At 51.6% G+C, this 14,339-nt stretch overlaps 1 protein-coding gene across 1 annotated transcript; it reads left to right on the top strand.

Moving 5' to 3' along the window:
* The first annotated feature begins 7,030 nt into the window (after positions 1 to 7,030).
* LOC122050726 (BCL-6 corepressor-like protein 1) lies at positions 7,031 to 7,609 on the top strand. The gene has a single exon (XM_042611610.1). It carries the CDS (start codon positions 7,031 to 7,033, stop codon positions 7,607 to 7,609), a length of 579 nt encoding a protein of 192 aa, XP_042467544.1.
* Positions 7,610 to 14,339: the final 6,730 nt, after the last annotated feature.

Here is a 14,339-nt window from a genome sequence, read left to right as displayed (position 1 = left end):
AAAAACATTATCATCTTTTTTAAAAAAATAATATTTTTTTAATGGATTAAAAGCATTGTTTTTTTTTTAAATATAACTTTTTAGCAAAAGATTAATCTATTTACAAACAAACAATATGAGTATCCATAAACTTTACAAATAGAAAATATGAGTATCCACAAATAGAAAATATGAGTATCTACAAACTTTTTAAAAATATAACTATTTAACAAAAGATACAACTTCATACAATTTAAATAAAAAATATGCACACATAATCCACAAACTTTGTATCCATGTTAAATCTATACAAAATAAAAATCCTTTTTAGATTGTATGAAGAAAAATGAACTCACAGAATTGAAGTACCTATTTGTCCTTCCTAACAACATCATCATCAACTAAGCTTTGTAAAACATCCTTCACTAGCAGACTTATGACACCGAAGACTCCAGCTCTTTAAGCTAAAAAATTAAAATATAATGATGATTGAAATTAGTAATTCTGCGATACTGTTTAAAGATGAGTATATAAACAATAAAGATTAACAACAGTTGCTTATTGGTGTAGAACTTTAAATGATTAACAACCAGTAGCTTATTAGTGTAGAACTTTAAATGATCAACAACACTTATTGGTGGAGAACTTTAAATGATATAGCAAAGATTAACAACAGTAGCTTATTGGAATTGAAGATCTTTCTTTAGAGCCTTTGACTATCTATCTCAGTATTAATTTCATTACCTGTGATTCTACCTGGATATATTGAATGAGGGCTGTCTGAATGAATAGCAGCACGAGCAGAATAAGGGATCTCAGCAAAGCATTGCCAATGCCTCAATAATAGACATGGATGCAAATGCAAAAGAAAAACTCTACTTATCCCACAAACTATTCATTGAGTTGGTAAAGCTCTGCTTATCAACGAGGGCACTCAAAAAGAAGAATGCATGGATGCAACATCTAGTTCTACTTGGTAAAGCTGCATATCTCAGAAAAATATGTACACATATCTCATTTTTTGGAGACACAAAAAGATCTAAAGAGCATTTCCCCTCATATAGGAAAAGCTTCTTCTAAATTTGGTATCAACGAGGATACTGAAAGAAGAATAAGTGAAAGGAACCCATCTCAGTTCCTTTCTGATCTCAGCCGCAGGAATGCTCTTGGACAAACAGATAAGAAGCCAGCAGAGTTAACTAAATCTTTTAAGAACAGAGAAGTCACAAATAGAGGTTTCAGTGTGATCCCGTCCGGAGGCTGAGTCGGACGGAGGCTGGTCGAGGTGTCCCGATGGTTGACGGAAGGTCGTAGGAGATGATTCGGCTCCCACGGGTGGCTGACGCTGCTGCAGGACCCTGCACACCCTCAGACAATCTCCCCCTCCACGTTAGAGACCGAAACCCAGGGAAAAAGTCCCCGGATCAGGCCCTCCGATGCTCAAGTCAGGTCCTTTTTCCCCAGAAAGAACAGAGAGAAGAAGAAGGAAAACAGTTGTGGAAAACCAAAGTGACGAGAGAGTGTGTGCGCGTACCTGCATACGAGGGATTTCTCGCCTTTTATGCCTCCCCTTTTTGGAACCTGCCATCCTGTCAGAAAACGTTAGACGCTGGGCTTTGTCGCCTCTTTTCGGACACCTGTCGTCCTGTTATTTGTCGTGCAAGCATCTTTCTGTTTAGGAACCTCCGCCTTCGCACATGGGTTTTGTCTTGTAGTGGGAGACAGCTGGCAGGCTACTACTGGTTAGGAGGGCATCTTTTCGTTTTAGGAACCTCCGCTTTTGCCCGCATTGTTGATATGTAATGACTCTCCTCGACGGACCGTTGAGATTCTCCGCACCCGTGCTACGTAGCTCTGCCGATCCATTGTGTCCTGCACCGGCCTGCACCCATGGTTCGCGTTTCCAGGCCTCCAACTCGCAGACCTGCAGCCCTAGCTGTCTAGACACAGCTACGCTGATCTTCAACCTGCATCCTGCGCTTTGTATTTCCTGACCCTCAACCGCGGGTCTGTAGTTCGAGTTGCCTCTGCTTAGCTCCGCCGATCCCGACTTGCATCCTGCGCTTTGTACTTCCCGGCCCTCAACCGCAGGTCTGTAGCTCGGGCTGCTTCTGATCAGCTCTGCCGCTTCCGACCCATTGGCCTATACTTCCAGTTCTTTGCCTCTGCTTAGCTCTGCCGATCCCGACTTGTATCCTGCGCTTTGTACTTCCTGGCCCTCAACCGCGGGTATGTAGTTCGAGTTGCCTCTGCTTAGCTCTGCCGATCCCGACTTGCATCCTGCGCTTTGTACTTCCCTGCCCTTAACCGCAGGTCTGTAACTCGGGCTGCTTTTGATCAGCTCTGCCGCTTCCGACCCATTGGCCTATACTTCCAGTTCTTTGAATCACAGGCCTGTAGCTCGGACTTCCTTTGGACAACCCTGCCGATGCCGACCCGTGACTTGTGTTCCGCCTGACGTCTTCCCTCGTCTTCCGACTGCTTTGCCCCCTTGATCGACCAGCCTACCTGACCTCTGACTATCACACCTTCTTGCCTTTAACCGCCCCGTCAGCCTGTCCATTGACTCCCGCATCACCTTGACTATTGACCACCACGTCCTCTTGACTTTTGACCGCCATATGACCTTGACTTTTCTAACCCTTTCCTCATGGGCCCCTCCGTTACCAACCGTATCACAAGCCTCCCTCACAAGTCTAGTCGAAGGAGGACGACAGTCTGACTGACTAGACCTTCGCACCTCTCTACGACCTCAGCATATCTCTGAGACCTCAGCATATCTCCGTGCTTCTACCTCAGCACATCTCTGTGACCTCAGCATATCTCTGCGCGCTCTGCTTCCTGCGTCACGCACCAACTTTTGTGTCGCGTCGCCTGGGCTTTCACATCAACCTTTGTGTCGCGTCGCCTGGGATACCATGCCTCCTTAATTACATCGGCAGTCGCCTGGGGCGCCGTCCCCACGCACCTGCTTTGACTCGGGCACCCACCTTCTTTATAAAGAGCCTCACGGTCACTCTTTTACCCTATCCATCTCCATTCTGGCTCTCCTACTTGCTTTCTTTCTCCCCTTAATATGCATTCTCCTTCCTCTGACGAAGTTGATCAACCGCCCTCCCAAATGCAGATAAATCAGCTTACCTCGCTACTTGTCGCGAGAGAATGCGATTTGGAGCGCGTGTCCCAGGATCGGGATCGCTAGAAGGCTGCCCTGCGTTCCATGGAAGATCAGTACCGTCTGGCGAAGCACTGCGTGCATGCGGAAAAGGCGAGGAAAGAGGAATGCCAGGCTAGACTGCAGCGCCAACTTAGCCTCCAAAAACGCTTGACTCAAGAGCATGAGGCGGAGTTATCCCTTCTTCGCACGTGCCTTGACGTCAAGCAAGACATGATCGCCCAGCAACAGGCGGTCATCGACTCCTTACGTGCAGAGCTGGCACGGGCTCAGAACGCCCCTGAGTCTCCCGACGGGTCTTCACATGGAAGTGCTCATTCTCTATTGCCAATCCCTTCCACGAGTTAAAGCTGGTCTGGGGGACAGTTGTCTCAGTGGCTCCTTTGCCATACGGCATTCCTGCTTGTGGCCTTGGATGTATCGCCTTCTTATTGGACTGTGCTGCAGTGCTTGTACATCTGTCTCCTTCTAACATGGTCTTTCCTGCTCAATTTTCATCTAGCAAGTGTTTTTTAGAAACTAGTCCGTATGTAAGAGTCAAGAATTGCTTCATGATTCCTTTTCATGTGTGAATTTGGGATAATAAAACCGACATAGAGCTTAAGACTTAAAACTGTAATGAACGCGCAAAACCTGATTTCGTAGTTAATACTGACGCTCTAGGAGTAAGGTAGATGACTTTGCGCATCCTTTGCCCTGCGTATTTGCTGCATATTTGAAATTTGCGTAAAGTAAAGCCAGATGTAGCTAACCTGATTATGGAAAACGCTCCGCTCAAGGTGAGGCACATCCCTCAGAAAGGTAGTCAGGTATAGGCACCGAGCTCGCTTATGATTTTCACAGAGGAGTTGATTTTTGATCCCCGCGTGGGGGCCGACCTGAAAGGTCGTTGGGCGTGAGGACAGAGCTCACTTTCGATTCTCGCATGGAAGCCGACCTGAAAGGTCGTTGGGCGTGAGAGCAGAGCTCACTTATAACTCGCACTGAGGCGAGAGTCTGGGACTACCAACTTGAAAGGTCGTTGGGCGTGAGCGCAGAGCTCACTTTTAATTCTCGCATGGGAGCCGACCTGAAAGGTCGTTGGGCGTGAGAGCAGAGCTCACTTATAACTTGCACTGACCACACGGGGCTCACTTATAATTCTCACATGGGAGCCGACCTGAAAGGTCGTTGGGCGTGAGAGCAGAGCTCACTTATAACTCGCACTGAGGCGAGAGTCTGGGGCTACCGACCTGAAAGGCCGTTGGGCGTGAGCACAGGGCTCACTTATAAATCTCGCATGGGAGCCGACCTGAAAGGTCGTTGGGCGTGAGAGCAGAGCTCACTTATAACTCACACTGAGGCGAGAGTCTGGGGCTACCGACCTGAAAGGTCGTTGGGCGTGAGCACAAGGCTCACTTATAATTCTCGCATGGGAGCCGACCTGAAAGGTCGTTGGGCGTGAGAGTAGAGCTCACTTATAACTCGCACTGAGGCGAGAGTCTGGGGCTACCGACCTAAAAGGTCGTTGGGCGTGAGCACAGGACTCACTTATAATTCTCGCATGGGAGCCGACCTGAAAGGTCGTTGGGCGTGAGAGCAGAGCTCACTTATAACTCGCACTGAGGCGAGAGTCTAGGATTACTCCGGTCCGAGACCGGTGGCGATGGCGCTGATCCAAGACCAGTAATAATACTCCGGTCCGAGACCGGTGGCGATGGCGCTGATCCAAGACCAGTAATAATACTCCGGTCCGAGACCGGTGGCGATGGCGCTGGTCCGAGACCAGTAATAATACTCCGGTCCGAGACCGGTGGCGATGGCGCTGGTTCGAGACCCGTAGTAATGCTCCAGACGGCGAAGGCCTAGATGCATCACTCTTTCACTTATAACTCGCACTGGAGCGAGAGTCTGGGATACTCCGGTCCGAGACCGGTGGCGATGGCGCTGGTCCGAGACCAGTAATAATACTCCGGTCCGAGACCGGTGGCGATGGCGCTGGTCCGAGACCAGTAATAATACTCCGGTCCGAGACCGGTGGCGATGGCGCTGGTCCGAGACCAGTAATAATACTCGGTGGCGATGGCGCTGGTCTGAGACCAGTAATAATACTCCGGTCCGAGACCGGTGGCGATGGCGTTGGTCCGAGACCAGTAAGAACTCCAAACAACACAGGCCTAGATGTACTTCCTTCATCCGTCCTGCCTGCGCCGCTCCTCTTGCTTTAGTTAATCTGGTAGCTATTGCTGACTTTGGCCTTACTCATTTGCGTCGCGTCTTTTCCTGCAATTGCATCACGCACGGTATAGAATTAAGAATAAGAGAGGGAGCGTAAAAACCTTACTCCACCCTTGGGCCACAACGCCCTTGCATCTTATAATGACTCCGCAGTTCTCGTGACGCGCCTAGTCAACTGCTCGGATCAGGGCTACCTATGCAGAGCTGCTTGCTCGATCGAGGAACATCCCCACAGACCTGCTTGCTACTTTTCTGGTCTGGCAATCGCTTCCACTGCCCCGTCTTACCTGCGACCCTTTTGAATTGCTTGGCTTCTGCAGCTTCATGAGACTTCCCGCCTAGCCTCGAGCTTTTCACAAAGAATGCTTCTTTTTTGAGGCCACACCGCTTCATGATTACCTTGCCTTGTCGATCTTTAATGCGTTTCTTCTCGCGATGACACCTGTCCGGCGCCTTTACTGCGCACGCCTCCTGACGCCAGCATCTGACCCCCTCTTGCACCCTTCGGCGCTTGTTTCTCATCCGACGGCGTTGAGGCACGTTACCCCAAAAAGATATTCGGCTCAACTCTCGATGTTTCCTAGGAATGAATGGGCTTTATAAACCCTAAAGGCAGTCCGCTTTCCTTACCCTGATGCTTCGCCATCCTCCTCCCTTTGTTTGCGGCCGTTTCTAGCAGTGCAGCTCCTCGTCTTCCTGCTTGCGCCTGACCTGTGACCCTTCTTATCTTCATCCCCCTTGCCTGTTTGCTCTCCACAGCCATGGATGGTAAGGACCCCTCCTGGTATTTACACTACATCTCTGATTTAGACCATCACGACCTGTCTTCACTGCAATCCCACTTGGAGCTAGACGCCACATATGAGCTTCGCCTTCCCGCGACAAACGAACATCCTTCTTCTCCCCCCGAAGGGTTTATCACAGTCTTTAAGGATCAGGTCGTAGGCGGTCTTCGCTTCCCGTTACATCCTTTTCTCGCTGAGTTGAGTCAGTATTGCGGGATTAGTATCTCTCAATTTGCCCCCAATGTGTTCCGAGCGGTCTGCGGAACCGTCATCTTGTGCCGCATTTACCAAATTCCCTTGACCGCCAGACTATTCCATCACTTTTATTTCTTCCTGCGAGCCGAAGCGGGGGTATTTAATGTTCAGGCTAAGCCGGGCCATTGATTTTTTGATGACCTACCTTCTTCCAATAAAGGCTGGAGGTCTCGCTTTTTCTTCCTCAAGCCCCCTGTCCCCTTAGCCGGGCCTTCCCAATGGCGCCCCCTCCTCGCTTCGGACTTCCCTTCGCACGTCCATGAACCTGCCTGCTCCGCTGCTATGGCTAAGCTGAAAGGTGTCGTTGTTCGCCTGTCTGTGCTGATGCTGGAAGGCATCCTGCATGTTTTTGGCCTTAGTTCTGTCCCTACCGAAATTGGGGCTCCTTTCGGTAAGTCATTATCTTTTTGTATATTGCTCTTCGCTAACTGAGGTGCTTTTTCTTCTTATTTTTGCAGTGGCCGCAATCCTCCGTTCCTTCGCCAGTCGAGAGACACCCGCGGTGGCCGTTCTATAAGCTCTGAATGAGGAGCTAACACAGGGTCTACCTTCTGCTCCCGCAGTCGCTGCCGGTCCGCAACTTTCGGAACCCCGGCCTTCTGATGCGGAGGAGGCTCCGATGCTTGTTGAGCAACCTGCACTTAATCCAGCGGACTCAGCCCTGCCTTGCACCTCTGACCAACCTACGGCTGAGCCATCGCCTGCAGAACAAGTGTCTTCTCTTCCTCCGACTATGAAGCTGCGCCTGACACGCAAGGGCAAATGGGCGGCCCCAGTCACCGCAACTTCTCCTCCACCTCCTCGCCGTCAACGCGTATTGAGCACCTCTTCTCCCACCAGGTCCTCGGACATGAGCTTGCCCCAGGAGACAAGCTTGGCCCGGGAGAAGGCCTCCGATCCGGAGGTGACAGACCAGCCCTCGGACCTGCTCGCTCCACTGCCCATTCAGAGTACATTGCCTGCTCCGCCCTTGTCCCCTGACGATCAGCCCCTGGGCTTACCGATGCCCTCCGCGTCTCCTCTCATCGCGACTCCGAGCTCAGCCATGCCGCTTCCGAACCTGCCCTCTACAGACCCAGCCTTTGAAGCGTCATGGCGGCTCCCTTCGGAGACCGATCCGGCCTACACGCCCGCTGCCGATTCGTCGCCCATCTTTGGCAAGGTTGATTTCTATGGGGACCTGGCAATCAGCCAGTGACCAGTTCTGGGAGAGCCGTTCCCCCATGGGGGAGTTTGATCAAATTGCTCGTTCTCTGGTGGCGGTAAGCTTTTTCTCTTCTTTTTCCTGGCGTCCGTGTATCTTTGTAACCCCTTTTCTCTTCTTCCGGCTATTTACAGACCTGCTCCGCGAGTCTGAGCGTCGTGCAACGTGCGGCCGAGCTTCAGCGAGAGAACGCGGCACTCAAGGCACGTCTTCAGGAACTGGAGCACCCTGCGGCTTCCTCTGCTCCTCCCGAGCCTTCTCTGGGAAGCTTGGATGCTTATCTGCGCGCCGCCGGGGAGTCGACGGCCTCTGCTCGGGCTATTTCCCATGCTGCCTTCGATAAACTTCGACAGTTGGAGGCGGCTTTGAAGGCGAGTGAGTCTTCCTGGGCTTCTGAAGCGGCTCGGCATCAAGCGACAGTTTCTGAACTGAAAGCCAAAGAGGCAGAGCTGCTCTCCCAATCGGAGGAGCTGACGCTGCTACGGCAAGGTCAAGAGCTCTTGCAGATGGGTTTGGCCGATGCCCAGGCCCTGGCTAGTGCTGCCGCTGGCCGGGAAACAACCATGCGGACTCAATGGAAAGCGTGTCAAGCCACCCTCCAATCCCTACAAGCAGAGTTATCGAAGGCCCAGGAAGCGGTGTCTCAGGGCCAGAGCGATTTGTCCTTGGCCCGCGTCGAAGTTGAGGGGAATTGGAATAGTTTGGAGGTGTACCGGGCTGGCGAATCAGAGCGGCTAAAGGCGTACAGACTGGCCTACGTTCGCTCTTCCTTCTTTCTCCACAAGCTGGGACGCTGAATGGTCTTGTTGCTCTGTCATGGGGCCGCTGGTGGGGTCAGACAAGCCTTTGAGCAGAGTTTCCTATGCTCGGCACCTCCCGCCATGTTCTTGGACACAGCTCGCCTGACCAGAGAATTGCCGCAGGACACCTTCCCTTCTTTTGAAGCGGATGAGGGACTTTTCCTCTTGGAGGCTCCTCCACCTGCGGCCGATCCAGCTCTCGGGGATATCTCTGCCCAGGCCCCTCCCGTTGCTGCATCTGACATGTCTGCTGATCCTGCATCTCCCGACACAACACCAGCCGACCCCGGGCTCCTTCCTTCGGCTTCCGTTGACTCAGTGCCTTCTCCCCCGGATGTAGTATGATGAGTGATGCACTGCCATATTCTCCTTCTATGTGTTGGTGCCGAACCTTCTGTGCTTGTAATTATTGGTATGGTCGTTTTGAACTTCGGAAAATTATCTCGCTTCCCCTTTATACATCCTTAGCTCGTTTCTTTCTTTAGTAGGTCGCCTTTGGCCTTGTTAGATCTCCGCTAATCTGTTTGCCCTTGCTTACTCTGCACACTTTGTTCGACTACGCAGTTCTTCCTCCGATAGCCGCCTTTTATACTATACTTAGCCCGACCAGGGCCAACTTTTACCTCTCATGTCCCTGAAACCTGCTGACCTTCTCTACTCGTCTTCCTGATGACCCTTCCGTATACTTTTGTCTTGTTTGGAGCGACTCGCTAGGGGACGCTTCGTATCTCGCGCCCATGACTTTCCCATAATGCCCCCTGGTTATACTCCCGAGGCCCATCGCAGAGCGCTCCTTGTCTATTTCCGCCCTTGTATCCACCATCCGTTGTTGACGTACGAGAATATCCTTCCTCCACCATACCTATAAGTATCCTCTCCTTCCTTCCCTCCTGTTATGCTTCGCCATCTCCGTGGAGTATTCAAGCGCCGCCGCCGCCGACTGACTTTCTCCGAGATCACGCCGCACTCCTCCTTTTTTCTCCAGCCCTCTCTCTTCATTTGTTCCTTCTACCTCCTGAGAGAATCTCCCTTGCGATGGCCTCTCCCTCTTGGATTTCCTTGTTGGCGGGACACTTCCCAGGCGCTTCAACTTTCGCTGACTTGGATTGGGATGACCTACGGTACACTTACGAAATCCCCACTAGCTTTCGCCCCATCATTCCTACTGGCGTGAACTTGTATTTCGACCCTCCGCCTGGTTCGTGTACTTTCTTTACCGAACAATTCGTATCTGGCCTTCGCCTGCCCCCTCATCCTTTTTTGTCTGGAGTGTGTCGCTACTTTGGGGTTCCCCTAGGTTAGCTAACTCCCAATTCCATAAAGATTTTATGTGGCTTCGTGATACTCTGCGAAGTTTGTGAGGTGTCCTGGTCAGCCCCCCTTTTTCATTGCTTCTTTACTCTTGCTCGGCGCGCCGATGGTCTTTTTGATTTCCGAGCCCGTAGCCAAACTGCTTTCTTTTCTCTTCTCCCTCCTCCTAGTGCTAACTGGAAGAAAAAGTTCTTTTTTCTACGATTTCCAGAGGAAACAGACTGGCCCATGCATTGGCAACCTGAGCTGCCTCTGACTCCGACGCTGGACGAATTCCACATGGATCTCTCCTATGCCACGGCTGCTACTCGAATGGAGGATTGGCGTTTGAATCTGACGAGATTGCTATCTGAAGAACTACTTCCCTTTTTCAGGCTGAGCCACTCTACCTCCGACACACCGCGCTCCTTAGGTAAGTTCGTGTTGAGTGCCTTCTTTCTGATTACTTTCCCTATAAGAATGACTTCTCGTGGCGGCGCCTTCAGCTGAGGTCTTGCGTCGTGAGTCAGAGGTTCTGCCTCTGCCCCTCGATGACCTGGAAATAATGCGGCGCGGTCGGGCAATCCTGGACAGGAGGCTACTCCCTCACCTTGGATCTGCCTCAGTCGGGGCAGCGACTCAGCCTGTTCCCAGCCCTGCCCCACACGCCGCTTCTCCTCCGCCTGCCGCTTCGAGCCGAGGTCGGGGTAGTGCTACAACCGGCCATCCGGCCAGGAGCGTCTTCAAAGGAGCCCCCCGGGCCTCCGGACGTGGTCGTGCAGCTCTTCATCGCGCAGGTCTAAGTTCCTCCGGCCGGGGCGCCACAGACAGGGCTGCGACAGCCTCTTCACAGGGTCGGCCTCACTCTGATGATTCTGACTCTGATAACCAGCCCTTGCTTTACAGACGGCGCCGAAGACCAGGTCCGACTTCATCAACGCTTGATTCTGTTCCTTATACTACCGCATTGCCCCTTGCTGCCGTCGTGACTGGCTATGACATCCTTCCCTCTTCATTTTTGCTTCCTTCATCTGCGACCTGCTGCGTTCCGCTCTGCCCCTAACACTGCAAAGGAATACAGCCCAGGCGATCATCAAAACCCTGTGCCAACAGAGCCCGTTCCCGAACAACCTCCTGCTCCTCCTGGTGCTGACGCCGGCCCTTCTCAACCTTCCTCCTCCGCCCGCCATCGTTACAGGACCACCATCCCCTCTGAAGCTGCTCTAGCTCGGCGGCCTGACGCCCCCACGAGTCTTTTGATGATGAAAGGCTGCCTCGGCAATTTGTGGGCGGAGAGTATGGATCAAATGGGTGACTCACCTCCATTAGCCCAGATGGATAGGTTTTCGAAGTCCTGGGCTAAAGTAAGTACTCTTCACCTTATACTGGGTATTGGCTTGTCTTAGCTAAGGGTTATGTCTTCCCTCCAGACTCATGCAGAATCTTTGGTGCTGAACCAATCCTTCCACACCCTCTATCATGAGAGCAAAGAACTCCGGGAGAGAGTCTCCGAATTAGAGCTGCAGCTGAACGACCCTGCCCAAGCCAGCTATGCTTTGCGAGCAGAAATCCAAGCCTTAACTAATCAGACCGACCGGCAGAGGCGATCCCTGACGCAGGTCAAAAATGAGCTCCGAGCTGTGAGAGAGGAGAGAGCTACATCTGAGGCGGGGTATCAGCAACAACTAGCCTATCAGGCTCAGGAACTACAGTCCAAGGATACTCTTCTGCAGGAGAGGGGCGAGAGATTGGAGGTGCAGGCAGCCCAACTGGAGACTCAGGCAGCTGAACTGAGGGCTCTGAAGGCAGAACTATCCCAGTCTCGAGCGGCTCTGTCGGGAGTATCCACCGCCTTGACCGTCTATCAAGAAGGAGAGGAGGACCGTTGCCTACGAAGTCGAATGTCCTACCTGACCTCCCCCGAATTTTTGTCCCAGGCTGGGGCACGCTTCTCTGCGACCATACCATACACCGCGGCCGGGGTTATCTGTCAGTTGCACGCGCAGGGCTTCTTGGGCCCCCCCCCCCCCCCCCCCCCCCGCAGACTTTTTGGATCGCCATCAAATCATTCAAGGCTTTCCAGATGATATTTTTGCTCCTTTCAAATGATCTGTATCAACTTCTTAATCCAATGAAATTTTTACATGTACATACGTATCTTCGAGTTTTGGCTTGACTACCATGCTATCTCTAGCCCCCTCGGCTGCCCTGGCTTACAGCAACGGGGTCGGTATCCCTCACACCCAATAGGGCCGTAGGTAGTTAGCACTCCAAGGTCGCTCTAGCTTCCTTCCTTGAGCGTCTTGCAAATAATAGGCCCCTGATGCCAGCTTCTTGATGACTTTGTAGGGTCCGTCCCATTGTGGTGCTAGCTTCGTCACTTCCCCCAAGGGCTTCACCTGCTTCCAGACTAGGTCTCCTTCTCCGAAGAAACGAGGGATCACCCTTCTATTATAGTTTTGCCTCATTCTCTGTCTATAGGCCTCCAACCTGGCCGCTGTTTGTTCACGAATTTCGCTGATGAAATCTAGCTCAGCCAGCCGTCGCTCTGCGTTCCCTTCATCATACATCATTCTTCTCACAGACGGTATCCCGACCTCCAGAGGTACCACTGCTTCATTGCCATATACTAAATGGAAAGGTGTCAGACCTGTACTTTCTCGGGGTGTCGTACGATAGGCCCACAAAATGCTTGGCAGCTCGTCCACCCAACTGCCTCCCGTGTGATCCAGCTTGACTTTGAGCCCCCGCACTATTTCTCGATTGACTACCTCCGTCTGGCCATTGCTTTGCGGATGAGCCACCGAAGTGAAGGCCTGAGTTATTCCGAACCCCTTGCACCACTTTTGTATCTTGCGCCCTTGAAATTGTCTGCCATTGTCTGACACCAATTTGTGAGGCAGGCCGAACCTGCAAAAGATATTTTTCCATAAGAACTGGATCACCGCATCTTCGGTGATTCTGGCCAGAGCTTCCGCTTCCAACCACTTAGAGAAGTAATCTACTGCCACCAGCAAGAAACGTCTTTGCCCCGTAGCCATCGGGAACGGTCCTACGATGTCCATACTCCACTGGTCAAACGGACAAGACACTGTAGAAGTTCTCAGCAGCTCTGTAGGTCGGTGTGTTAGGTTCTGGTACCTTTGGCACGACAAACAAGTATTCACCAGCTTCTGTGAATCCCTCTGCAAGGTAGGCCAGAAATACCCAGCCAATAGTACTTTCCGAGCTAACGTTCTTCCACCTGCATGATTGCCACAGCACCCCAAGTGTATCTCCCGCAAGGCCTGGTCTGCGTCTTCCATGTTCAGGCATTTGAGCATCTGGAGAAAGACCTTTTATACAGTTGTTCTCCAATCATAATATAAGAATGGGCCTGTCTCCTGAGCATACGTGCCTCTTCTAGGTCGGTGGGTACGATTCCATGCTGGAGGAAACTTATTATGGGCGCCCTCCAATCAATTACTCCTCCCAGATTATTTTGCAGATCAATCTAAGCTATAAGGAAGGTCTGCGCTATAGCTCTGTCCAGTACCCAAGTAGTCAGGGAGCTGGCCATTTTAGCTAGCTCATCCGCTCTTTCGTTTTCAGCCCTGGGAATCTTGGTGACTGTGACCTCTTTAAAATCTTTTCTCATCTTCTCATAGTCTTTCTTGTAAACTTGCATCTTTTCATTGTTTGCTTCGAAATGCCCGACCACCTGTTGAGTTACTAGCTGTGAATCTGAGTATATTACGACTTTGCTTGCCCCCACATGCCGAGCTGCTTGCAGACCCGCCAATAGGGCTTCATACTTTGCCTCATTGATAGTAGATCTAAAATTTAGCCGTACAGCCAGCTGCATAATGTCTCCCTGCGGAGATATCAGAAGCGCGCCTACACCACTTCCCTGATGGGTAGCTGACTCATCTACATAAATCTTCCAGACCTCCTCCGAGTCTGCTCGATAAACTTCTGTCAAGAAATCCGCAAGAGCCTGTGCTTTGATCGCGGTTCGGGACTAATACTATATATCATATTCCCCTAGCTCGGTCGCCCATTTGATAAGCCGACCCGCTACCTCCACCTTGGTGAGAGCTCGGCTCATAGTACTGTTTGCCAGGACGGTGATGGGATGCGCTAGAAAATACGGTCGGAGGCGCCGAGCCATTAGAACAAGTCCGTAAACCAACTTTTCCAGGGCCGTATACCGAGACTCAGCCCCCTTCAATAGATGACTAAAAAAATACACTAGCCGTTGTACATTGTCCTGCTCCTTAACCAGCACAACCCCCACGGCCAAAGAGGCTCTCCCACAACAGGCTTAAACAGCGATGGTAAGGACTCCAGGTATTGCTTTAGCTCCTCCAAGGCCTGTGTGCACTCCTCCGTCCACTGAAACTTGGTTGCCTTCCTGAGCACTTTGAAGAAGGGCGCCGCTCGGTCTGCAGATCTGGAGATAAATCGGGACAATGCTGTTATCCGGCCGACCAGCTTCTGTGTTTCCTTCAGATTCTGAGGGATCTGCATGTCACGAAGTGCTTGAACCTTCTCGGGATTGGCTTCTATCCCTCGTTCGGTCATCAAGTAGCCCAGAAACTTCCCTCCTTTGGCCCCGAACAGACATTTCAAGGGATTTAGCTTTACCCCATATT

This window comes from Zingiber officinale, chromosome 3A (genome assembly GCF_018446385.1).
Source record: "Zingiber officinale cultivar Zhangliang chromosome 3A, Zo_v1.1, whole genome shotgun sequence".
NCBI lineage: Eukaryota > Viridiplantae > Streptophyta > Magnoliopsida > Zingiberales > Zingiberaceae > Zingiber > Zingiber officinale.
This window is presented reverse-complemented; position numbering and strand designations above follow the sequence as displayed.